We start from the raw sequence: 26677 nt of genomic DNA on the forward strand, positions 1-26677 counted from the left end.
CTGTGGGTCCAGAGTTGGATCGGCTTTGAGTTGACACCTCATTAATATGTTCTGATAATAAGACAGATGGGTGCGGCCTAGGAGGTTCCTTTTCGGTCAGCAGGTCTAATACCTGGGTGGTTTTCATGGGACCAGTTGGGAATGTGGTCCGGGTCTCACCTGCGCCGGAATATTATCCAAGCGGTCATGACATCGCTCCCGTGGTGTCTGCTCAGGTCCTTCCTTCTAGAGGAATGAAGGTTCAGGATACAGGTTTAGATCCTGGTGTCCGTGCTTACAGATCTCCGAAGCTGGGGAGCTGTCCTTAGCAGGGGACGTGTTTCAAGAGGATAAGGTCAAGTTGGGAAACTGGTCTGCGGTAAGCTTTCTTGACGAACGTATTCTGTTTTCTGCTGTATTAGTTCTGCCAGAGGACTTGTCAGCAGTGGCGTCAGTAAGCCGCTATGGCGGAACATGGAGAATGAGACCGTGTGGCTCAGCACATTTATCCACCCTACACCCAACCAGGAAGGCCTAGGTTCAGGTCCCACTACAGAAAAGCGGCAATGGCAGAAGATGCACAGTTTGCAGTTAACTGGGCAGTCTGGTAAACGCTGTATTAGCAGGCTTCGTTCCGGAGGTGAACGACGAAGGAATAGAGTTCATCTGCTGACGCGATATCCAGCCGGGGAAAATTCAGTCATCATCGAGAAGCTTTCTCAGACATGACAAGTCTTGGCGGAGTGTCGAAATTGGACATGTGGGCGTCTCGCCTCAAGGAGAGATCTCAGGGAGATGGTTCCAGGTCAAGGGACACTCAGGACATAGCAGTGGACATCCTCGTGACATCGTAGGTGTTTTTAGTAGGTCTATGTGGCCTCCCCGGTTTCACCTTTCTGGTGGTAGTAAGCGTAGGATGATCAAAGATTCCGGTGATCCTCTTGAATCCGGTCTAGCCAGTGAGGGTTGGCTATCCACTTTTCATGGTTACTCATAAAGGATTGATGCCTTCTTACTCTAGGTGAAGTTATGTTATAACAGGATCAGGGCGTGTGTCATGACTTACCATGGCTGCGTCGGACGGCAAAGCGGTTGAATGCCATACCCTAAGCCGGAAGGGTGTTCCCAGTGAAGTCGGTTTCCTTAATTCTTCAGGCTGGGAAAGAACTAACGGCACAGCGTGACCACTGTAGTTGGAGTGATTATGTGTTTCGGTGTGTATCCACGAAGGCTCTTATGGAAGACTTTCAGCTAGGTCGGGCTTATCCATACTTTACAAGCCGGTGTGGATGCAATCTTACTAAGTTTCTTTACAAAATTTCTCTCTTGGAAAGTGGTCAAGCTATTGGCTTTGACGTCCGCAGGGCGATTGTCGGACGTGGTGGTGTTGTCTCACAGTAGCCTTGTTTGATCTTTCAGGCGGATAGAGAGAAATTGAGTATTTGGTTGGTAGTTCTACCAAGATTGATTTCTGTGTTTCGCAGAAATCGGCCCTTTTTTGATGCCGGTGGTTATTTAGGCATTAGATGATTCAAATTCCCTCGATATAGCCAGGGTTTTGAGTATGTGGGTCGCCAGTTGGCTCAATTTGGAGAAACGGAGGCTTTGTTTGTCTAGTATGTTCCCAGCATGGCTGGCGAGACTGTGATATGCAGTCTGTTACGTGCGGTATCTGTGATACAGTTGGCACGTGCGTTCTACGGCTGGATTGCCGTCACCGGAGTCGGTGGAGGTCCATTCTTTTGGGAAGATGGTTTTTTCTGGGACGGTTACCCGAGGAGTTTCGGCTGTTTAACTTTGAAGAGAGGATTCTTGGTCAGGATCAAACCCTTTTGCTATGTTCTACAAGTTTGATATCCTGATTTTTGGGGACCTTTTGTTTGCTCAGTCGGTGCTGCAGAGTCGTTCGCACTCTCCCACCTGTTTTGGAGCTTTGGTATAAACCCCATGGTCCTTTTGGAGTCCCCAGCATCCTCTAGGACGTATGAGAAAATAGGATTTTGGTACCTACCGGTAAATCCTTTTCTCTTAGTCCGTAGAGGATCCTGGGCGCCCGTCCCTGTGCGTACTGTGTCTGCAGTTTTTGTTTCTGGTTACATCCTAGTGGTGTGTCTTCTCTGTCAGGTGGTTGCTACCGTTGTTCATGCGGGGGCTTATTTTTGCTTAGGTGGACACAGGGTTTGTGTTACATATTTTCCCAGCATGTGGCTGTGTTGTGTTCATGCCGTTGGCTGGTGTTCTACTGAATGCCACGTGTTACGGTGTGTTTGAGGTGTGAGCTGGTAGGACACTCACCGTGTTTATAACAATAAATTCTTTCCTCGAAATGTCCATCTCTCCTGGGCACAGTTTTCTAACTGAGGTCTGGAGGAGGGGCATAGAGGGAGGAGCCAGTTCACACCCAGTTTAAGTCTTTACAGTGTGCCCAAGCTCCTGCGGATCCGTCTATACCCCATGGTCCTTTTGGAGTCCCCAGCATCCTCTACGGACTAAGAGAAAAGGATTTACCGGTAGGTACCAAAATCCTATTTTATTGCACAAAAGGTTGGACAAAGCTGAGTCCAGGGAGTGTACAGGGAGTCGAACCCTGCCTTTCACTATGTCGCAGGGACCTTCTGGGTCTCAAAAGCGCCCACTATCCCAAATAGTAGACACTGATACCGACACGGATTCTGACTCCAGTGTCGACTACGATGATGCAAAGTTGCAGCCAAAATTGGCTAAAAGTATTCATTATATGATCATTGCAATAAAAGGTGTTTCATATCACAGATGACCCCGCTGTCCCTGACACGAGGGTGCGCATGTATAAGGAAAAGAAACCTGAGGTAACCTTTCCCCCATCTCACGAGCTGAACAAATTATTTGAAAAGGCTTGGGAATCTCCAGACAAAAAGCTGCCGATTCCCAAAAGGATTCTTATGGCGTATCCGTTCCCTACTAAGGACAGGTTACGGTGGGAATCCTCCCCGAGGGTGGATAAAGCGTTGACTCGCTTATCCAAAAAGGTAGCGCTGCCATCTCAAGATACGGCAACCCTCAAGGATCCTGCTGATCGCAGACAGGAGACTACCTTGAAGTCTATTTACACACATACTGGTACCTTACTCAGACCGGCGATAGCGTCGGCTTGGGTTTGTAGCGCTGTAGCAGCGTGGACAGATACCTTGTCTGCTGATATAGATACGCTGGATAAGGAAACCATTTTATTGACCCTGCGTCATATTAAAGATGCTGTCCTGTATATGAGGGATGCTCAGAGAGACATTGGCCTACTGGGTTCCAGGGCCAACACTATGGCGATTTCGGCTAGATGAGCCCTATGGACCCGACAATGGACGGGCGATGCCGACTCGAAGAGGCATATGGAAGTTTTACCTTACAAGGGTGAGGAATTGTTTGGGGAAGGTCTCACAGACCTTGTTTCCACGGCTACGGCAGGTAAATCAACTTTTTTGCGTTATGTTTCCTCACAGCCTAAGAAAACACCACATTATCAGATGCAGTCCTTTCGGTCGCATAAACCCAAGAGAGTGCGGGGGAAAAAGCTGCCAACCACAGCTAGTTCCCAGGAGCAGAAGTGCTCCCCGGCCTCTACAAAATCCACCGCATGACGCTGGGGCTCCGCTGAGGGAGTCCGCCCCAGTGGGGGCACGTCTTCGACTTTTCAGCCACGTCTGGGTTCACTCACAGGTGGATCCCTGGGCAATAGAAATTGTTTCCCAGGGTTACAAGCTGGAATTCGAAGAGGTGCCTCCTCGCCGGTTTTTCAAATCGGCCCTACTGGCTTCTCCCCCAGAGAGGGAGATAGTGTTAAATGCAATTCAAAAATTGTGTCTTCAGCAAGTGGTGGTCAAAGTCCCCCTGCTGCAGCAGGGGATGGGGTTATTACTCAACCCTGTTTGTAGTCCCGAAACCGGACGGTTCGGTCAGGCCCATTTTGAATTTAAAATCCTTAAACCTATACTTAAAAAGGTTCGAGTTCAAGATGGAGTCGCTCAGAGCGGTCATCGCCAGCCTGAAAGGGAGGGGATTTATATGGTGTCTCTGGACATAAAGGATGCATACCTTCATGTCCACATATATCTGCCTCATCAGGCGTTCCTGAGGTTTGCTGTACAGGATTGTCATTACCAATTTCAGACGTTGCCGTTTGGGCTTTCCACGGCCCCGAGAATTTTCACAAAGGTGATGGCGGAAATGATGGTGCTCCTGCGCAAGCAGGGTGTCACAATTATCCCGTACTTGGACGATCTCCTAATAAAAGCGAGATCGAGAGAACAGTTACTGAACAGCGTATCACTCTCCCTGAGGGTGTTGCAACAGCACGGCTGGATTCTCAATATCCCGAAGTCACAGTTGGTTCCAACGACTCGTTTGCCTTTCTTAGGCATGGTTCTGGATACAGACCAGAAAAGGGTTTATCTTCCGACGGAAAAGGCCCAAGAACTCGTGTCTTTGGTCAAGGACCTATTGAAGCCAAAAAGGGTGTCGGTGCATCACTGCACTCGAGTTCTGAGAAAGATGGTGGCAACTTACGAGGCCATTCCGTTCGGCAGGTTCCATGCAAGAACTTTTCAATGGGACCTTCTGGACAAGTGGTCCGGGTCTCATCTACAGATTCATCAGATGATCACCCTGTCCCCCAAGGCCAGGGTATCTCTCCTGTGGTGGCTGCAGAGTGCTCACCTTCTAGAGGGTCGCAGGTTAGGCATTCAGGACTGGGTTCTGGTAACCACGGACGCGAGCCTCCGAGGTTGGGGAGCAGTCACACAGGGGAGAAACTTCCAGGGTCTCTGGTCAAGCCAGGAGACTTGCCTTCACATCAACGTACTGGAGTTGAGGGCCATATACAACGGCCTTCGTCAAGCGGAGACTTTCCTTCACGACCTACCGGTTCTAATTCAATCAGACAACATCACCGCAGTGGCTCATGTAAACCGCCAAGGCGGAACAAAGAGCAGAGTGGCAATGGCAGAAGCCACCAAGATTCTTTGCTGGGCGGACAATCATGTAAGTGCTCTGACAGCAGTCTTCATCCCATCCCGGAAAATCATGTAAGCGCTCTGACAGCAGTCTTCATCCCGTATTTGTAGGAAGTATGTCTCTTGGTGTGAGTCCAGGAATGCTCCTCCGGAAGAATTCCATCTGGGCCGTTTCCTTCACTTCCTACAGACTGGAGTGAATTTGGGCCTAAAATTAGGGTCCATTAAGGTTCAGATTTCGGCCCTATCCATTTTCTTTCAGAAGGAATTTGCTTCTCTTCCGGAAGTACAGACTTTTGTGAAGGGATTGCTGCATATCCAGCCTCCTTTTGTGCCTCCAGTGGCACCCTGGGACCTTAACGTGGTGTTACGTTTCCTTAAGTCTCACTGGTTTGAGCCTCTTAAAACGGTGGAATTTATGTATCTCACTTGGAAAGTGGTCATGTTGTTGGCCTTGGCATCGGCAAGGCGAGTGTCGGAACATCACCGCAGTGGCTCATGTAAACCGCCAAGGCGGAACAAAGAGCAGAGTGGCAATGGCAGAAGCCACCAGGATTCTTCGCTGGGCGGAAAATCATGTAAGCGCTCTGACCGCAGTCTTCATCCCGGGAGTGGACAACTGGGAAGCAGACTTCCTCAGCAGGCACGATCTACATCCAGGAGAGTGGGGACTTCATCATGAAGTCTTTGCAGAGATTGCAAGTCAGTGGGGACTGCTTCAGATAGACATGATGGCGTCACGCCTCAACAAAAAGCTACCGAGGTATTGCGCCAGGTCGAGGGACCCTCAGGCGGTAGCAGTGGACGCCCTGGTGACACCGTGGGTGTTCCAGTCTGTCTATGTGTTTTCCTCCTCTTCCCCTCATCTCCAAGATATTGAGAATCATAAGACGAAGAGGAGTACAGACAATTCTCATTGTTCCAGATTGGCCTCGAAGGGCCTGGTATCCGGATCTGCAGGAAATGCTCACAGAAGATCCGTGGCCTCTTCCTCTCAGAGAGGACCTGTTACAACAGGGGCCCTGTCTGTTCCAAGACTTACCGCGGCTGCGTTTGACGGCATGGCGGTTGAACGCCGGATCCTAGCGGAAAATGGCATTCCGGATGAGGTCATTCCTACTCTGATAAAGGCTAGGAAGGACGTGTCAGCGAAACATCACCATATTTGGAGGAAGTATGTATCTTGGTGTGAGTCCAGGAATGCTCCTCCGGAAGAATTCCATCTGGGCCGTTTCCTTCACTTCCTACAGACTGGAGTGAATTTGGGCCTAAAATTAGGGTCCATTAAGGTTCAGATTTCGGCCCTATCCATTTTCTTTCAGAAGGAATTGGCTTCTCTTCCGGAAGTACAGACTTTTGTGAAGGGATTGCTGCATATCCAGCCTCCTTTTGTGCCTCCAGTGGCACCCTGGGACCTTAACGTGGTGTTACGTTTCCTTAAGTCTCACTGGTTTGAGCCTCTTAAAACGGTGGAATTTAAGTATCTCACTTGGAAAGTGGTCATGTTGTTGGCCTTGGCATCGGCAAGGCGAGTGTCGGAACATCACCGCAGTGGCTCATGTAAACCGCCAAGGCGGAACAAAGAGCAGAGTGGCAATGGCAGAAGCCACCAGGATTCTTCGCTGGGCGGAAAATCATGTAAGCGCTCTGACCGCAGTCTTCATCCCGGGAGTGGACAACTGGGAAGCAGACTTCCTCAGCAGGCACGATCTACATCCAGGAGAGTGGGGACTTCATCAGGAAGTCTTCGCAGAGATTGCAAGTCAGTGGGGACTGCCTCAGATAGACATGATGGCGTAACGCCTCAACAAAAAGCTACCGAGGTATTGCGCCAGGTCGAGGGACCCTCAGGCGGTAGCAGTGGACGCCCTGGTGACACCGTGGGTGTTCCAGTCTGTCTATGTGTTTTCCTCCTCTTCCCCTCATCTCCACGATATTGAGAATCATAAGACGAAGAGGAGTACAGACAATTCTCATTGTTCCAGATTGGCCTCGAAGGGCCTGGTATCCGGATCTGCAGGAAATGCTCACAGAAGATCCGTGGCCTCTTCCTCTCAGAGAGGACCTGTTACAACAGGGGCCCTGTCTGTTCCAAGACTTGCCGCGGCTGCGTTTGACGGCATGGCGGTTGAACACCGGATCCTAGCGGAAAATGGCATTCCGGATGAGGTCATTCCTACTCTGATAAAGGCTAGGAAGGACGTGACAGCGAAACATCACCGTATTTGGAGGAAGTATGTATCTTGGTGTGAGTCCAGGAATGCTTCTCCGGAAGAATTCCATCTGGGCCGTTTCCTTCACTTCCTACAGACTGGAGTGAATTTGGACCTAAAATTAGGGTCCATTAAGGTTCAGATTTCGGCCCTATCCATTTTCTTTCAGAAGGAATTGGCTTCTCTTCCGGAAGTACAGACTTTTGTGAAGGGATTGCTGCATATCCAGCCTCCTTTTGTGCCTCCAGTGGCACCCTGGGACCTTTAACGTGGTGTTACGTTTCCTTAAGTCTCACTGGTTTGAGCCTCTTAAAACGGTGGAATTTAAGTATCTCACTTGGAAAGTGGTCATGTTGTTGGCCTTGGCATCGGCAAGGCGAGTGTCGGAATTGGCGGCTTTATCTCACAAAAGCCCCTATCTGGTTTTCCATGTGGATAGAGCAGAGTTGCGGACTCGTCGTCAATTTTTGCCCAAGGTGGTTTCGTCTTTTCATATGAACCAAGCTATTGTAGTGCCTGTGGCTACGCCGGACTTGGAGGATTCAGAGTCCCTTGATGTGGTCAGGGCATTGAAAATTTATGTAGCCAGAACGGCTAGGGTGAGGAAAACAGTCAGTTTGTCCTGTATGCAGCCAACAAGGTTGGCGCTCCTGCTTCTAAGCAGACTATTGCTCGCTGGATCTGTAACACGATTCAGCAGGCTCATTCTACGGCTGGATTGCCGGTACCAAATTCGGTAAAGGCCCATTCCACTAGGAAGGTGGGCTCTTCTTGGGCGGCTGCCCGAGGCGTCTCGGCATTATAGCTTTGCCGAGCAGCGACTTGGTCGGGATCAAACACCTTTGCAAAGTTCTACAAGTTTGATACCCTGGCTGATGAGGACCTCATGTTTGCTGAATCTGTGCTGCAGAGTCATCCGCACTCTCCCGCCCGGTTTGGAGCTTTGGTATAATCCCCATGGTCCTTACGGAGTCCCCAGCATCCTCTAGGACGTAAGAGAAAATAAGATTTTAAACCTACCGGTAAATCTTTTTCTCCTAGTCCGTAGAGGATGCTGGGCGCCCGTCCCAGTGCGGACTACATTCTGCAAGACTTGTATATAGTTATTGCTTACATAAGGGTTATGTTACAGTTTGATCAGTCTCTGTCTGATGCTGTTTTGTTTCATACTGTTGACTGGTTCGTATATCCAGGTTATACGGTGTGGGCTGGTATGAATCTTGCCCTTGGATTAACAAAAATCCTTTCCTAGTACTGTCCGTCTCCTCTCGGTACAGTTTCTCTAACTGAGGTCTGGAGGAGGGGCATAGAGGGAGGAGCCAGTGCACACCCATATCTAAAGTTCTTTTTAGTGCCCATGTCTCCTGTGGAGCCCATCTATCCCTATGGTCCTTACGGAGTCCCCAGCATCCTCTACGGACTAGGAGAAAAAGATTTACCGGTAGGTTTAAAATCGTATTTCTTTTTCATCCACTAGGGATCACTGGAGTACTCTTGGGATATGGACGGCCTCCATAGGAACAGGGCACTGAATATTTAAATTTAGAACACTCCACCCCTCCATATCCCAGAGTACCTCAGTGTTTTTTCTGTGCTCAAGTAGCAACAAGGTCTGTGGCTTAGTCCACAATTATTTTGAATATTTTTTGATTTTTAAGTTAATATTGTTTCTTTTTCATACACATCCCTTTTCCCCTTCCAAAAGCCAGGTCAGGGATAGTGCAAGCTGCTACAAGCAGCTGTGGCGTGTCGGTCCTCACTAAATGAGCAGCCAGACAGACATCCTGCAGACAGGCTGGCTGGCGCTTACACAGAAGCCCCGTCGGAGCCTCACCACAGGAGCAGGAGTCAAGGTATGTTGGTCGGGGCTGTGTGGGGACAAGGTTTTCTTCAACGCTGATGGTGCTGGGATCCCTCTACAGTCCGCCCACCCGCCCCCGCTGTCTGTTTCCAGCGCGTCCCGCTGGCGGCCCCACACGCTGCCCGCCCCGCATACTGCATCCGCATACAGGGGGGGGGGGGGGCATTACAGGCTGCAAGACTGATACAATCAGCTGCACGAGGGGGTACAATCAGCGGCACGAGGGGGGATAAACTGCAGCAATAGCAGTATGCTAGGCTGCAGGGATGATTACACAGGATTTTCATACAGGGTTATATATCAGTCTATAAGCTTGTAACCTGTACTGTGACTATGATTTTAAGCATGGCAGCCATTTTAACCATGCTTCGGTGTTAGTGGGAATTTGGGATCACATTTCATAGTACTGGCCATGTGTACTGCACTTGGCCAGATATATATATAGAGACACCTTAGTACTATTTTACTGAGTCGTGCAAGTGTCTGTTTTTTGTGTATTGTATTGTCTGTCTCCATAATGAGTAAGGCACCAGCAAAAATTAAAAAGCATTACTGCAAAGGCTGTAGCAGTGTGTTACCGGATGGATCTACCACATGTACAGTATGTTTTGTGGATTCGGTTCCGAATACAATTTCTGCTCCGGTTTTAAAGCCAATTTCCTCCACGGACCCTCCATGGGAAATGCTAGCCAATGTACTGGCTGGGTTACAATCAGAATTGACCGCCGCTCGACAAGAGCGGGAAGCGGCAAGATCTGAGTCTAGGGTGAGACCGCCAGAACTACCGGAGGCGTCTCCGCCTTGCGAAAGGTCCAAATCCATTTTGGGTAGACGGGATAAATTTCATATGTCTTATGATTTACCAGTTTCTGCTATGTTGCATTCTGACTATTCCATGCCAGACCTCACGGCACAAGATGAGGGTGAGGAGGGCGAAGTGGAGTCAGATAGTGAGGATTTTAACAGCTCAGGCATTGATAATCTCATCAGAGCGGTGCGTCAGTCTCTGAAGTTTACAGAAACTGAGGAGCCTCTGACAAATGATCAGGTCGTATTTACTAAACGACAGAGAACTCCAATGTGTTTTCCTGTTTCGGAGTCTCTTAATAAGATGTTATTAGAAACACGACAGAATCCAGATAAACGGTTCTCTATACCTCGCAGATTTAAGTCTAGTTACCCGTTTCCAGACTCTGTGACATGTACATGGGAGAATCCACCAATAGTTGATTCGTCAGTGTCGAAGCTTACAAAGAAATTAACCATACCAGTGCCAGCTGCTACTACGCTTAAAGACCCTTCAGATCGCAAAATAGAAACTATGCTAAAGTCCATGTATGTAGCAGCAGGAGTTGGTATCTGGGTCACTAAGGCGCTCATAGTATGGATAACAGAACTCAAGTCTGCCCTACATGACGAACACCTTATACTTCTTGCTGATCAAATGTGTGAGGCTGCGGAGTATCTCTGTACAGCTTCTACTGACGTCTGTCAGCTCACTTCTCGCCTTTCATCGTCGCTAGTTACGGCACGACGAGCACTCTGGGTGCGTTCTTGGCAAGCGGAGGCAGAGGTCAAAAGAGGTATAGAGGCGTTACCTTACGGTGGCAAGAAGTTGTTTGGTCCTGAATTGGACACATGGATTTCTGAGGCCACGGGAGGAAAGTCTGTTTTCTTACCATTGCCTCCACCGGTACCAAGACGGAGGTACTCTGGACCGGCGTTCAAATCCTTTAGACCTCAGTCCTTTCGCGGACGTGGCAGAGGAACAGCCACGCCTGGTAGACGGGGTCGTGGACGTGGTTTCCAACAAACCAACACAAGTCGTCAGGACGCTAAGGTCACCGACAAGCCCGTGGCATGACGGGCTACCAGCCCATCTCGGTTCTCCGATTGTGGGAGCACGCCTTCAGACGTTCCATTTGGCGTGGTTCCAGACATCCGCGGATGGGTGGATCCGCAATTTAGTGTTAAGAGGTTACAAAATAGAGTTCGACTGTCTTCCGCCACTGCGGTTTTTCAAGACAGGACTGCCTCTGTCGGACGACAAGAGGGCGGTTCTGCAAATTGCTATTCAGTCCCAACTGGATTCAGCAGTTTTGATTTCGGTCCCTGTACACCAACAGGGTCAGGGTTATTATTCCAGTCTGTTTGTGGTACCGAAGTCGGATGGCTCAGTCAGGCCAATATTGAACTTAAAGGGTCTCAATCGGTACGTAACTTACTACAGATTCAAGATGGAATCTCTGCGTTCAGTGATTGCGGGTTTAGAGCCAAAGGAATTCATGATTGCGCTAGATCTCAAGGATGCGTACTTACACATTCCGATTTGGCAGCCTCATCAGAGATTCTTGCGGTTTGCAATACGCCAGAACCATTACCAGTTTCAGGCTCTACCGTTTGGCCTTTCGTCAGCGCCTCGGGTATTCACCAAAGTGATGTTTGTGATGATAGCTCATCTCCGATCCCTGGGAGTGACAATAGTTCCGTACTTAGACGATCTGCTCATCAAAGCCCCGTCTCAACAGATGCTTCTCCAACATGCGCTGCTAACGTACAATGTACTGGTTCACCACGGTTGGTTTGTCAACTTCAAGAAATCACATCTAATTCCGTCTCAACGCCTTCAATTCCTAGGTATGATTTTAGATACGGTCAATCAAGGAATTTACCTACCACAACAGAAAGTACAGATTATTCGCCATCTGGTACAATTAGTGCTCAAGCCACGCACAGTCTCGGTACATTTGTGCATTCGCCTCTTAGGAACAATGGTGGCGGCTTTCGAAGCGCTTCAGTTCGGAAGATTTCACTCACGTCCATTTCCACTGGATGTGCTCGCACAGTGGTCGGGCTCGCATCTGCAGATTCACCACAGGGTGAGGTTGTCGCCAAGGTCAAGGGTGTCTCTACTCTGGTGGCTCAAGGAACACAATTTAACCGCAGGGAAACTGTTCGGCGGCTGGAATTGGATAATTCTAACGACGGACGCGAGTCTCAGAGGTTGGGGAGCTGTAGTTCAAAATTGTCAACTCCAGGGTCTCTGGGCGGATCACAAAAGATTGCTGTCTATAAATGTCCTGGAACTCCGCGCAATTTACAGTGCACTACGACAAGCAGTACACATGCTTCGCTCTGACTGTCCAAGTGCAGTCAGAAAACGCAACGGCAGTCGCATACATCAACAAACAAGGAGGAACGAGAAGCCGCATGGCAATCCGGGAAGTAGCTCGAATCCTCAATTGGGCAGAATACCACCAGGTGATATTGTCGGCAGTGTTCATTCCGGGAGTGGACAACTGGGAGGCGGATTATCTCAGCTGTTGGGATTTTCATCCAGGAGAATGGGCATTAAATCCAGAGGTGTTTCACATGTTGGTTCAGCGGTGGGGTTACCCTCAGGTGGACCTGATGGCGTCTCGCCACAATCACTAAACGCTCCAGTATGTGTCCAGAACGAGAGATCCAAAGGCAGTGGCGGTGGATGCTCTCATAATCGCGTGGCCGTACAGCCTAGTGTATCTGTTTCCACCGTTTCCGCTGCTCCCTCTGGTGCTAAAACGGATCAAAAGAGAGTCTGTCACAGTCATACTAGTGGCTCCTCATTGGCCTCGAAGAGCTTGGTTCTCGGATCTCCACGGACTACTCGCAGACGATGCTTGGCCGCTCCCTCTACGTCTGGACTTGTTACAACGGGGTCCGTTCCTTTACCCCGATTTAGCGCGGCTGCTTTTGACGGGGTGGCTGTTGAGACCGCCCTCTTGAGAAGAGAGGGCATTCCGAAATCTGTTATACCAACCATGTTACGTGCTAGGAAGCCAGTTACGGCAGCTCATTATTACAGAATTTGGCGTGCCTATATAGGTTGGTGTGAAGCTCTGAAGTTTCCGACATCAGTTTTCAAGTTATCCCGTCTTTTGTTATTTCTCCAGACGGGGTTAGATGGAGGACTGCGTTTATCTACACTAAAGGTGCAGGTATCTGCGTTGTCAATTTATTTTCAAAGACGATTGGCTCTATTGCCGTCGGTACACACGTTTCTGCAAGGTGTCCTCAGAGTACAGCCCCCATTCATTCCACCTACAGCGCCATGGGACTTGAATCTGGTTTTAGATTTCTTACAGTCTTCATTTTTTGAACCCTTACAGCAAGTGGATATAAAGTTTCTCACTTGGAAAACAATTTTTCTTCTAGCCTTAGCTTCGGCAAGGCGTGTTTCAGATTTGGGTGCCTTATCATGCAAGCCACCGTATTTGGTGTTTCATGATGACAGAGCGGAACTTCGGACGAATCGCGCTTTCTTACCAAAGGTAGTGTCATCTTTTCACATCAATCAACCAATAGTAGTTCCTGTGTTAACAGCACATTCTGGAACTCTGGATGTGGTATGCGCTTTACGCGTTTATGTATCCTGAACGTCTACAGTTCGTAAGACGGATACGTTTTTTGTTCTCTATGATGCTGCCAAGATGGGTTGGCCAGCGTCTAAGCAGGCCTTATCCAGATGGATAAAACTGACAATACGTCCGGCTTACCTTCATGCTAGGTTACAGCCGCCTACATCCGTAACAGCTCATTCCACACGTTCTGTGGGAACTTCATGGGCAGCTGGTCGTGGAGCTTCTACGACGCAGCTTTGCCGTGCGGCTATATGGTCTTCAGTGCACACGTTTGTGCGCTTTTACAAGTTTGATACGTTTGCGGCATCAGCATCTAGCTTTGGCTGCCTAGTGTTACAGGTGCCAAACAGCTCTCCCGCCCACGGGGGAAGCTTTGGTACTTCCCAAGAGTACTCCAGTGACCCCTAGTGGATGAAAAAGAAAATAGGATTTTGGTACTTACCAGGTAAATCCTTTTCTTTGAATCCATAGGGGGCACTGGACGCCCACCCAGAGCAGTTTTACCTGGTTTGTGGTAGGTTCAGGGGATCTTATGGTAACACACTCTCACCGACTGGTTCAAATGATCAAGTGCTGGTTATGGTGTCAACTGTTTAGTTGTCAGTAACGTTATGTGTCAACTTCATTGTTGTCCGTTATGTTATATGTAATACTCCATTGTCAACCTCTCTATAGCTCCTGTTCGGCTCAGTAAAAAACACTGAGGTACTCTGGGATATGAAGGGGTGGAGTGTTCTAAATTTAAATATTCAGTGCCCTGTTCCTATGGAGGCCGTCCATATCCCAAGAGTACTCAAGTGCCCCCTATGGATTCAAAGAAAAGGATTTACCTGGTAAGTACCAAAATCCTATTTTTTGCTTGTGTAAGTGTTTTGTATTTAGGCAATGTTGCAATACAAGACCTAATACCTGTGTGTCTCTGTATAAAGTAGTTATTCATTCTGTATGGGACACTGGAATATTGTTTATAAAAGCTCCATTTAACAAAATTGGTGCTTTTAAATCCTTCAACAAATTTGCATATAATACAGGCTTTTACATGATTCACAGTATCAGACAGCTTCTCTACCAAATCTATTAAATTCCACTTCAGATTAAATTATGAGGGGAAATAATGATCTGGAATGTTTCAACAATTAATCCAATTATGACCTTCAGTACCCTAACATTTATGTTCAGGTGGCAAGTTCATGATGGATTCATTGAAGTCATCAAAAGCTTGGAATCAGATGGATTCCTGGCATCAGTGGACATCAAGAATGCTCATTTTATATGTTTTCAGTTTAGGACATTTTCAAGTACCTTTTTTCGATTTTGCCATTCAGACCCATTACTTCCAGATTTGTGAGTTACATTTTGGTCTGGAGTCGGCTACATTGGTGTTAACAAATACGATTGCAGTCATGGCTCCCATCCAGATGTTCTGCTGGGGTGTGGTGGTCATCTCTTATTTGAATGACCTCTTAATAGAGGCAGTGTCCTCTAGATGTTCTTAAGAAACATTACAGAGATGGGACCTAGACTTTGGGGCTCGTAGTTGGATTATCAATTACCAAAAGCCAAATCTATTTTCTTGCAAAATGCTTATTTTTTTCCCTCTAACGTCCTAAGTGGATGCTGGGGACTCCGTAAGGACCATGGGGAATAGCGGCTCCGCAGGAGACTGGGCACATCTAAAGAAAGCTTTAGGACTATCTGGTGTGCACTGGCTCCTCCCCCTATGACCCTCCTCCAAGCCTCAGTTAGATCTCTGTGCCCGAACGAGAAGGGTGCACACTAGGGGCTCTCCTGAGCTTCTTAGTGAAAGTTTTAGTTTAGGTTTTTTATTTTCAGTGAGACCTGCTGGCAACAGGCTCACTGCATCGAGGGACTAAGGGGAGAAGAAGCGAACTCACCTGCGTGCAGAGTGGATTGGGCTTCTTAGGCTACTGGACATTAGCTCCAGAGGGACGATCACAGGCCCAGCTTGGATGGGTCCCAGAGCCGCGCCGCCGGCCCCCTTACAGAGCCAAAAGGCAGAAGAGGTCCGGAAAATCGGCGGCAGAAGACGTCCTGTCTTCAACAAGGTATCGCACAGCACTGCAGCTGTGCGCCATTGCTCTCAGCACACTTCACACTTCGGTCACTGAGGGTGCAGGGCGCTGGGGGGGGGTGCCCTGAGACGCAATAAAAACACCTTGGATGGCAAAAGAAATGCATCACATATAGCTCCTGGGCTATATGGATGCATTTAACCCCTGTCAGAATACATAGAAAAACGGGTGATAGGCTCCGCCCCCTTATCGGCGGCCTTATCTCCTCAGCACACTGGCGCCATTTTCCCTCACAGCTCCGTTGGAGGGAAGCTCCCTGGCTCTCCCCTGCAGTCACTACACTACAGAAAGGGTTAAAAAAGAGAGGGGGGCACTAATTAGGCGCAGTATTAACTATACAGCAGCTATAAGGGGAAAAACACTTATATAAGGTTATCCCTGTGTGTATATATATGTATATGTATGTATATATATATATATATATATATATATATATATATATATATATATATATATATATATATATATATATAGCGCTCTGGTGTGTGCTGGCAAACTCTCCCTCTGTCTCCCCAAAGGGCTAGTGGGGTCCTGTCCTCTATCAGAGCATTCCCTGTGTGTGTGCTGTATGTCGGTACTTTTGTGTCGACATGTATGAGGAGAAAAATGATGTGGAGACGGAGCAGATTGCCTGTAATAGTGATGTCACCCCCTAGGGGGTCGACACCTGAGTGGATGAACTGTTGGAAGGAATTACGTGACAGTGTCAGCTCTGTATAAAAGACAGTGGTTGACATGAGACAGCCGGCTACTCGGCTTCTGCCTGTCCAGACGTCTCATAGGCCGTCAGGGGCTCTAAAGCGCCCGTTACCTCAGATGGCAGATATAGACGCCGACACGGATACTGACTCCAGTGTCGACGGTGAAGAGACAAATGTGACTTCCAGTAGGGCCACACGTTACATGATTGAGGCAATGAAAAATGTTTTACACATTTCTGATAATACGAGTACCACCAAAAAGGGGTATTATGTTCGGTGAGGAAAAACTACCTGTAGTTTTCCTGAATCTGAGAAATTAAATGAGGTGTGTGATGATGCGTGGGTTTCCCCCGATAACAACTGATAATTTCTAAAATGTTATTGGCATTATATCCTTTCCCGCCAGAGGTTAGGGTGCGTTGGGAAACACCCCCTAGGGTGGATAAAGTGCTCACACGCTTGTAAGGGCTCTACCTTCGCCTGAGATGGCCGCCCTTAAGGATCCTGCTGATAGAAAGCAGGAGGGTATCCTAAAAGGTATTTACACACATACTGGTGTTATACTGCGACCAGCAATCGCCTCAGCCTGGATGTGCAGTGCTGGGTTGGCGTGGTCGGATTCCCTGACTGAAAATATTGATACCCTAGATAGGGACAGTATATTTTTGCCTATAGAGCATTTAAAAGATGCATTTCTATATATGCGTGATGCACAGCGGAATATTTGCCGACTGGCATCAAGTCTAAGTGCGTTGTCCATTTCTACCAGTAGAGGGTTATGGACACGTCAGTGGTTAGGTGATGCGTATTCCAAACGGAGACCTGGTGGCCACGGCAACAGCTGGGAATTCCACGTTTGTACCCCAGGTCGCCTCTCAACATGAGAAGACGCCGTATTATCAGGCGCAGTCTTTTCGTGGACAAGCGGGCAAAAGGTTCCTCATTTCTGCCCCGTGACAGAGGGAGAGGAAAAAGGCTGCAGAAATCAGCCAGTTCCCAGGAACAGAAACCCTCTCCCGCCTCTGCCAAGCCCTCAGTATACGCTGGGGCTTTACAAGCAGAATCAGGCACGGTGGGGGGCCCGTCTCAATGAATTTCAGCGCGCAGTGGGCTCACTCGCAAGTAGACCCCTGGATCCTTCAGGTGATATCTCAGGGGTACAAATTAGAATTCGAGACGTCTCCCCCTCGCCGTTTCCTAAAGTCGGCTTTACCGATGTCTCCTGACAGGGAGACAGTTTTGGAAGCCATTCACAAGCTGTATTCCCAGCAGGTGATAATCAAGATACCCCTCCTGCAACAGGGAACGGGGTATTATTCCACACTGTTGTGGTACCGAAGCCGGACGGCTCGGTGAGACCGATTCTAAATCTAAAATCTTTGAACACTTACATACAGAGGTTCAAATTCAAGATTGAGTCACTCAGAGCAGTGATTGCGAACCTGGAAGAAGGGGACTACATGATGTCTCGGGACATCAAGGATGCTTACCTTCATGTAAAAATTTACCCTTCTCACCAAGGGTACCTCAGGTTTATGGTACAGAACTGTCACTATCAGTTCAGACGCTGCCGTATGGATGGTCCACAGCACCCCGGGTCTTTACCAAGGTAATGGCCGAAATGATGATATTCCTTCGAAGGAAGGGAATTTTAGTTATCCCTTACTTGGACAATTCCCTGATAAGGGTAAGATCCAGGGAACAGTTGGAGGTCGGTGTAGCACTATCTCAGGTAGTGTTGCGGCAGCACGATTGGATTCTCAATATTCCAAAATCGCACCTGGTTCCGACGACGTGTCTTCTGTTCCTAGGGATGATCCTGGACACAGTCCAGAAAAAGGTGTTTCTCCCGGAGGAGAAAGCCAGGGAGTTATCCGAGCTAGTCAGGAACCTCCTAAAACCGAGCCAAGTCTCAGTGCATCAATGCACAAGGGTTCTGGGTAAAATGGTGGCTTCCTACGAAGCAATCCCATTCGGCAGATTCCACGCAAGAACTTTCCAGTGGGACCTGCTGGACAAATGGTCCGGGTCGCATCTTCAGATGCATCAGCGGATAACCCTGTCACCAAGGACAAGGGTGTCCCTCCTGTGGTGGTTGCAGAGTGCTCATCTTCTAGAGGGCCGCAGATTAGGCATTCAGGACTGGGTCCTGGTGACCACGGATGCCAGCCTGCGAGGCTGGGGAGCAGTCACACAGGGAAGGAATATCCAGGGCTTATGGTCAAGCCTGGAGACATCACTTCACATAAATATCCTGAAGCTAAGGGACATTTACAATGCTCTAAGCTTAGCAAGACCTCTGCTTCAAGGTCAGCCGGTGTTGATCCAGTCGGACAACATCACGGCAGTCACCCACGTAAACAGACAGGGCGGCACAAGAAGCAGGAGGGCAATGGCAGAAGCTGCAAGGATTCTTCGCTGGGCGGAAAATCATGTGATAGCACTGTCAGCAGTATTCATTCCGGGAGTGGACAACTGGGAAGCAGACTTCCTCAGCACGACCTCCACCCGGGAGAGTGGGGACTTCACCCAGAAGTCTTCCACATGATTAAAAACTCGACAGGTATTGCGCCAGGTCCAGGGACCCTCAGGCAATAAGCTGTAGACGCTCTGGTAACACCGTGGGTGTACCAGTCAGGGTATGTGTTCTCTCCTCTGCCTCTCATACCCAAGGTACTGAGATTGATAAGATGGAGAGGAGTAAGCACTATATTCGTGGTTCCGGATTGGCCAAGAAGGACTTGGTAACCGGAACTTCAAGAGATGCTCACGGAGGATCCGTGGCCTCTACCTCTAAGAAGGGACCTGCTCCAGCAAGGAGCCTGTCTGTTCCAAGACTTACCGCGGCTGCGTTTGACGGCATGGCGGTTGAACGCCGGATCCTGAAGGAAAAAAGGCATTCCGGATGAAGTCATCCCTATCCTGATCAAAGCCAGGAAGGATGTAACCGCAAAAACATTATCACCGCAATTGGCGAAAATATGTTGCGTGGTGCGAGGCCAGTAAGGCCCGACGGAGGAAATTAAACTGGGTCGATTCCTACATTTCCTGCAAACAGGAGTGTCTATGGGCCTGAAATTGGGGTCCATTAAGGTTCAAATTTCGGCCCTGTCAATTTTCTTCCAAAAAGAACTAGCTTCAGTCCCTGAAGTTCAGACGTTTGTAAAAGGGGTACTGCATATACAGCCTCCTTTTGTGCCTCCAGTGGCACTTTGGGATCTCAATGTAGTTTTGGGTTCCAAAAGTCACATTGGTTTGAACCACTTAAATCTGTGGAGTTAAAATATCTCACATGAAAAGTGGTCATGCTGTTGGCCCTGGCCTGGGCCAGGCGCGTGTCAGAATTGGCGGCTTTATCCTGAAAAAGCCCTTATCTGATTTTCCATTCGGACAGGGCGGAATTGAGGACTCGTCCTCAGTTTCTCCCCAAGGTGGTTTCAGCGTTTCACCTGAACCAACCTATTTGTGGTGCCTGCGGCTACTAGGGACTTGGAGGCCTCCAAGTTGCTAGACGTTGTCAGGGCCCTGAAAATATATGTTTCCAGGACGGCTGGAGTCAGGAAATCTGACTCGCTGTTTATCCTGTATGCACCCAACAAGCTGGGTGCTCCTGCTTCTAAGCAGACTATTGCTCGTTGGATTTGTAGTACAATTCAGCTTGCACATTCTGTGGCAGGCCTGCCACAGCCAAAAATCTGTAAATGCCCACTCCACAAGGAAGGTGGGCTCATCTTGGGCGGCTGCCCGAGGGGTCTCGGCTTTACAACTTTGCCGAGCAGCTACTTGGTCAGGAGCAAATACGTTTGTAAAATTCTACAAAATTGATATCCTGGCTGAGGAGGACCTGGAGTTCTCTCATTTGGTGCTGCAGAGTCATCCGCACTCTCCCGCCCGTTTGGGAGCTTTGGTATAATCCCCATGGTCCTTACGGAGTCCCCAGCATCCACTTAGGACGTTAGAGAAAATAAGAATTTACTTACCGATAATTCTATTTCTCATAGTCCGTAGTGGATGCTGGGCGCCCATCCCAAGTGCGGATTGTCTGCAATACTTGTACATAGTTATTGTTACAAAAATCGGGTTATTATTGTTGTGAGCCATCTTTCAGAGGCTCCTCTGTTATCATGCTGTTAACTGGGTTCAGATCACAGGTTATACGGTGTGATTGGTGTGGCTGGTATGAGTCTTACCCGGGATTCAAAATCCTTCCTTATTGTGTACGCTCGTCCGGGCACAGTATCCTAACTGAGGCTTGGAGGAGGGTCATAGGGGGAGGAGCCAGTGCACACCAGATAGTCCTAAAGCTTTCTTTAGATGTGCCCAGTCTCCTGCGGAGCCGCTATTCCCCATGGTCCTTACGGAGTCCCCAGCATCCACTACGGACTATGAGAAATAGAATTATCGGTAAGTAAATTCTTATTTTAGGCATGCTGTTTGACACTTGAGCAGAGTATTTTCCAGGGACAAAATATACCTTGCGCAGACTAGTAATGGGTCTCATCGCCAAGATGTATTTTGATTATTTCTGCATGAAAGTCTTTGGAAAGATGTTCTTTATTTTTGCAGCTGTTCAGTTTGCAAGGTTTTATTTACGGTTGTTCCAGGCCGGCCTTTTCTTGAAAACAAACAAAGGCATCGATCTGTCACTTCTTATTGGGCTGAGGGCAACAATCTGGTTTAGGATCATCCTTTTGCTGTATGCAATTGGACAGTTGTAACTGAGGTCGGACACATCTGTTGCCCTTCATTGCATGGACATTCTCAGGATGTCAGTATGACTGTAATGAGTTTTTTACTTGGGACTGTTTTTTACCATCTGGGATTAGCGTGATATAATGGTGTGGATGTTGAAGACATGATCCTTAAGAAAAAGGGGAAGTGTATTTCCAAACAAAGATTGATTTTCCTGGAATTTTGAAGTGTCAGGCTTATAATTTGCCAAAAACGTTATATTTCACTGTGCAAAGTATTAATAATGCTTCTTTTGTTTTGTATCCTAAAGAACCCTGCTGCATTTGACTTCCTACTCCAGCGTGTGGAGATGACACTGCGCCATGCTATAGAAGAGGAAGAAAAAATTCCACTAGAGCATGTAACCAATTTCCAGGAGGTAAAAATTGTCCTGTAGTACTTCACACTCTCCTTTTACATCTACCGTTAAAATTCAAGGAACTATTTGTCTAACTGTCTGCCTTAGGTGTGTGGCGAGATTAAAGATAAATTGAACTCTCTGAAGGAGGTGCCAAATAGGATTGAATGTCCCCTCATTTACCATCTGGATGTGGGAGCTATGTATCCCAATATCATCCTCACTAACCGTCTGCAGGTTAGTAGAAGGCATTGCTCAAACTCTTATTCACTTTCCTTTATGTTGTCTATTTGTGTGTAATTTTTTACTGTTTTGTAGCCTTCTGCCATGGTTGATGAAGTCACCTGTGCCGCCTGTGACTTTAACAAGCCAGGAGCCACTTGTCAGCGCAAGATGACATGGCAGTGGAGAGGGGAGTTCAGTAAGTAATCCTGTGTTGTGTTTTAAATGTGTTTTGCACCAATCAGTCAAAGCTTTCTGGCCTCCCAGCATGCAACGGGCCTGTCCATATAACCCCACCCCCTGGCTCAGGCAAATCAGTTTTTTGTTTGGTGTGGCAGGAGCCGGACCGTGGTCAGAGGGCTGCTGTTTCTTTAGCAGCCCTAAGCTTTTTTATTTTATTTTTTATAGTCTTACTATTTTTTGAGTGATCTTTCTAGACAGCGTCTTTTATACGCATATTGGAAAGAGTCCCTCCAACAACTCTCCGCCGGGTCGCGACAACGATTACCCATGAGTACAGTGCTGTTTCGGCGGGCGTCTGTGTCAGATATACTAGCAGGTCCAGCAGATGTTACCAGGCTGTGGCCGGAGTACGGAGAGAAGGTAAGGCATCGATTCCGCTTAGTAGGGGAATACGGACACAGCCGCACTGTATTGAGAGGTGACTACCAAACAGTAGCTGACGCGCCGCCACCACGGGTACTCCAGCACTAGGCCTTAGGGATCTTAGGCACCAGGAATAGCATGAGGCCGCGATCCCTAGGGTTGATGTTGGCAGTGGGGAGTCGGACGCTCTCCTGGTCGCCCCTCCCCCCCGGTTCATGACCAATTTCCGCCGAGTCTCCCGCCATGAACCGTTTCCTCACTTCCGTCTCAGACGCTACTAGCTACACTAGGAGACGAGGGGACCCAGTTGCAGTATAGGCGCTGTGTGACTGGGGCGTCTGTGTTCACTGAGCGCTACCTCGAGTAGACCCAGTCGCAGCATAGGCGGCTGTGTGACCGGTGTGTCTGTGTTCGCTGAGCACTACCACGAGGGGACCTGGTCGCAGCATAGGCGGTTGCGTGACAGGTGCGTCGGTGTTCACTGAGCGCTACCCTGAGGAGACCCGGTCGCAGCATAGGCAGCTGTGTGACCAGAGCGTCTGTATTCACTAAGCGCTATCACGAGGGCATCCGGTCGCAGCATAGACGGCTGTGTGACCGGAACTTCTGTGATCACTGGGTCAGGAAGCGGCAGTGTACACTACTAGCGTCTGGATCCACTCAGCGTTCGTTAACGTATGGTCGATCTTGGAAGCGGGGTGAGTCTCCCTGTATCCCACTCTGAGTATGGGTAATACAGCACTAAGGGGTATATTTACAAAGAATCGTATTTGTGTCGATTTTGGTGGGAGATTCATCTCGATCAGTATCTGTCGTGTTTTAATTTGCAACTTTTTGATTTTTTTTCATGTAATTTACTAAGCTGCCGAGTCCTCCTATTTTGTATGTTCCGATGTCGATGTGAATCGTATTGTCGGGCAGTGTTTTACGGGAGTGATTAGTAAAACACTGCCGGACATAACACAATGAAGCCCGGCCGGATCGGTGAGATCCGTGCATGGCTTCTTTGTGTACATTCTACTAAGTGTTGAAAGGGCTAAAAATAAAAATTGCGTGTGGTCCCCCCTCCTAAGCATAACCAGCCTCGGGCTCCTTGAGCTGGTCCTGGTTGTAAAAATCCAGGGGAAAACTTGCGTAGGGTCCCCCCATATTTAAACAACCAGCACCGGGCTCTGCGTCCGGTCCTGGTTAAAAAAATACGGGGGACAAAAGACGTAGGGGTCCCCCGTATTTTTCAAACCAGCACCGGGCTCCACTAGCCAGAGAGAGAATGCCACAGCCGGGGAACACTTTTATGTAGGTCCCTGCAGCTGTGGCATTACCCCCCCCCCCCCAACTAGTCACCCCTGGCCGGGGTACCCTGGAGGAGTGGGGACCCCTTAAATCAGGTCCCCTCCCTCCAGCCACCCAAGGGCAAGGGGTGAAGCCCGAGGCTGTCCCCCCGGATCCGTGGGCGGTGGATGGGAGACTTATAGCCTTTGTGTAAAAAGAATGAATATTGTATTTTGTAGGAGAACTAAAAGTCCCAGCAAGCCTTCCCCGCAAGCTGGTACTTGGAGAACCATGAATACCAGCATACAGGGAAAGAACGGGCCCACTGGTACCTGTAGTTCTACTACAAAAAAAAAAAAAACCCTCGGTCCTCTTGTCCCGTAGAATCCATGGTGGACCTGTTAAAATATGCCCAAACTACTCACCTATTATCCAATGAAATTCGGTCCTCTTCATTCCATGTAGCATCCAGGGGGTTAAAAACAACAAACTGCTTAAACCCGAACCCACGCACTAAAGGGGTTCCATGTTTACAAATGAAACCCCTTATTCCGACTGCTGGGACCCCCGTGACTACTGTCAGTGAAGGTACCGTCAGCCAATCGGGGAGCGCCACGTCATGGCGCTCTCCTGATTGGCTGTGTGCTCCTTGCCTGTCAATCAGGCTCAGCGCAGCGGCTAGAATGGAGGATCGCGGTCCTCCATTATAGTTTATGATGGGAACTTTGCGGTCTGCGGTTAACTGCAAAGTTTATTGGGGTCACTCTTGTGGGTGCTAACATGGTAGGAATAGCCGATCTCGGAATACCCCTTTCTTTTAGTATCCTGGTCTCAAGAACCACACCGTCAAACGTGGGCGGATCAGGTAACATAGTATCTAAGGTTGAAAAAAGACAATTGTCCATCGAGTTCAACCTATTTGTAGTCTCCTATGCAGGATTATTTGGTATAAAATTTTGACTGATGTTGATGACTGCCGTTACGTTTTACCCCTCTTTTTTATAATAACTACAGTGCGTGACTATGCACCATAACCCTGGATATCCTTATCCATTAGGAATTTATCTAACCCATTCTTAAAGGTGTTGACTGAGTCCGCCATTACAACTCCCTCAGGCAGGGAATTCCAAACACGTATCGTCCTTACCGTAAAAAAGCCTTTACGCCGTATTGTGCTGAATCTCCTTTCCTCGAACCTGAGCGAGTGTCCACATGTTCTGTGTGTTGATCTAACCAAAAACAGGTCCTGCGCAAGATTTGTGTATTGCCCCCTTATATATTTGTAGATGTTGATCATGTTCCCTCTTAGTCTCCTCTTTTCCAGTGTAAACATGCCTAGTCTTGCAAGCCTTTCCTCGTATTTCAGCGTCTCCATACCCTTAATTAGTTTGGTCGCCCGCCTCTGAACCTTTTCTAGCTCCAGGATATCCTTTTTGTAGTATGGTGCCCAGAATTGTACACAGTATTCAAGGTGTGGCCTCACAAGTGATTTATATAATGGGAGTATAACACTCTCGTCCCTAGCATCAATTCCCCATTTTATGCATGCTAATATCTTCTTAGCCTTCTTTGCTGCAGTCCTACTTTGGGTACTACTGCTTACTTTGCTATCTATGAGGACACCCAAGTCCTTTTCCAATACAGAATCCCCTAATTTTACCCCATTTAGTATGTAGGTGTTATTTTTGTTCTTGTTACCACAGTGCATTACCTTACACTTGTCTGTATTGAAGCGCATTCTCCATTTCGCTGCCCAAGCTTCTAATTTAACTAAGTCGTTCTGAAGCGACTCAGCATCCCCCTCCGCATATATAACTTTACAAAATTTGGTCTCATCTGCAAAAATTGACACCATGCTCTCTAGACCTTCTGTTAGGTCGTTAATGAAAATATTGAACAATAGCGGTCCTAATACTGAGCCTTGCGGCACACCACTTAGCACTTCAGTCCAATTTGAAAAAGATCCATTAACCACAACGTGCTGCTCCCTATTATCTAACCAATTTTTGACCCAAGTGCATATTGTGCTTCCTAGCCCTATTTCTTGTAGCTTGTAGATAAGTCTCATGTGTGGTACAGTGTCGAAAGCTTTGGCAAAGTCTAAAAAGCTTGCATCCACCTCTTTTCCCTGATCGAGGTTTGCGCTTACTGTTTCATAAAAGCCAAGTAAGTTGGTTTGACAGGATCTGTCCTTCATAAACCCATGTTGATTCCTTTTAATGACCTTATTGACTTCAAGGAACTTCTGAATACTATCTCTTAGAATACCTTCCAATACTTTACCCACTATAGATGTAAGACTAACTGGTCTTTAATTACCTGGTTCAGCTTTACTTCCCTTTTTGAATATAGGCACTACTTCCGCTATACGCCAGTCTTTGGGAACCATACCTGATATTACTGAATCCTTAAAGATCAAAAATAGCGGTTTTGCAAGTTCAGAGTGAAGCTCCATTAGAACCCTTGGGTGAATACCATCGGGATCCAGTGACTTATTAATCTTTAAATGTTTTAATCTGGGTCTGGGTATAGAAACGGGTCCTGTGACAACAGATCCTCTTTGTGGCAGCCTCCATGACTCTTCCGCCAGGAGCCCCTTCAGATCCGAGAACTAACTTCTGCGAGGCCAGTCTGGTGCTATCAGTATTACCCACGCTCTTTCTTGTTTCACCTTCTTGAGTACCCTCGGTAATAGGGGAAATAGTGGGAATATGTACACCAGCTTGTATGGCCAGTGAATCGCCATCACGTCCACTGCCTCTGCTGCTGGATCCCGCGTCCTGACCACATATCTCGGAAGCTGATGATTATTTCGAGAGGCCATCAGAATCGCCTGTGGTCACCCGCATCATCTTGCTACTGCGTTGAAGATGTGCAGGTGCAGACTTCACTCTACTGGGTGTATGTCCTGACTGCTGAGGTGATCTGCCTTCCAATTGTCCACGCCTGGGATGAAGACCACCGACAGGATTATGTTGTGTTTCTCTGTCCAAGACAGAATCCTTGTTGCCTTCTTTAAGGCCATGCGGCTCTTCGTTCCTCCTTCACGGTTTATATACGCCACTGCCGTCGCATTGTCCGATTGCACTCTCACTTGCTGTGCTCTTACTAGGCTCTCCGCTTGAAGAAGTGCATTTTAGATGGCTCTTAGCTCCAGCACATTTATTGGCAAGTTACTCTCGTACGGTGACCACCTCCTCTGGACTCGATGGTCACAAAGCACTGCACTCCAACCTCTGAGACTTTCATCCGTTGT

The 26677-nt window shown here is 48.2% G+C and overlaps 1 protein-coding gene across 1 annotated transcript in view; it reads left to right on the forward strand.

Moving 5' to 3' along the window:
- Positions 1-26677, forward strand: part of POLE (DNA polymerase epsilon, catalytic subunit) — a 335686-nt gene that overhangs the window by 118980 nt on the left and 190029 nt on the right. Inside the window, exons 16-18 of the mRNA XM_063913394.1 lie at positions 21235-21342; positions 21430-21558; positions 21640-21742. Of these exons, the coding sequence (XP_063769464.1) occupies positions 21235-21342; positions 21430-21558; positions 21640-21742 (340 nt within the window). The remainder of the gene's footprint in view (positions 1-21234; positions 21343-21429; positions 21559-21639; positions 21743-26677) is intronic.

Source organism: Pseudophryne corroboree, chromosome 1, assembly GCF_028390025.1.
Source record: "Pseudophryne corroboree isolate aPseCor3 chromosome 1, aPseCor3.hap2, whole genome shotgun sequence".
Classification (NCBI taxonomy): Eukaryota; Metazoa; Chordata; class Amphibia; order Anura; family Myobatrachidae; genus Pseudophryne; species Pseudophryne corroboree.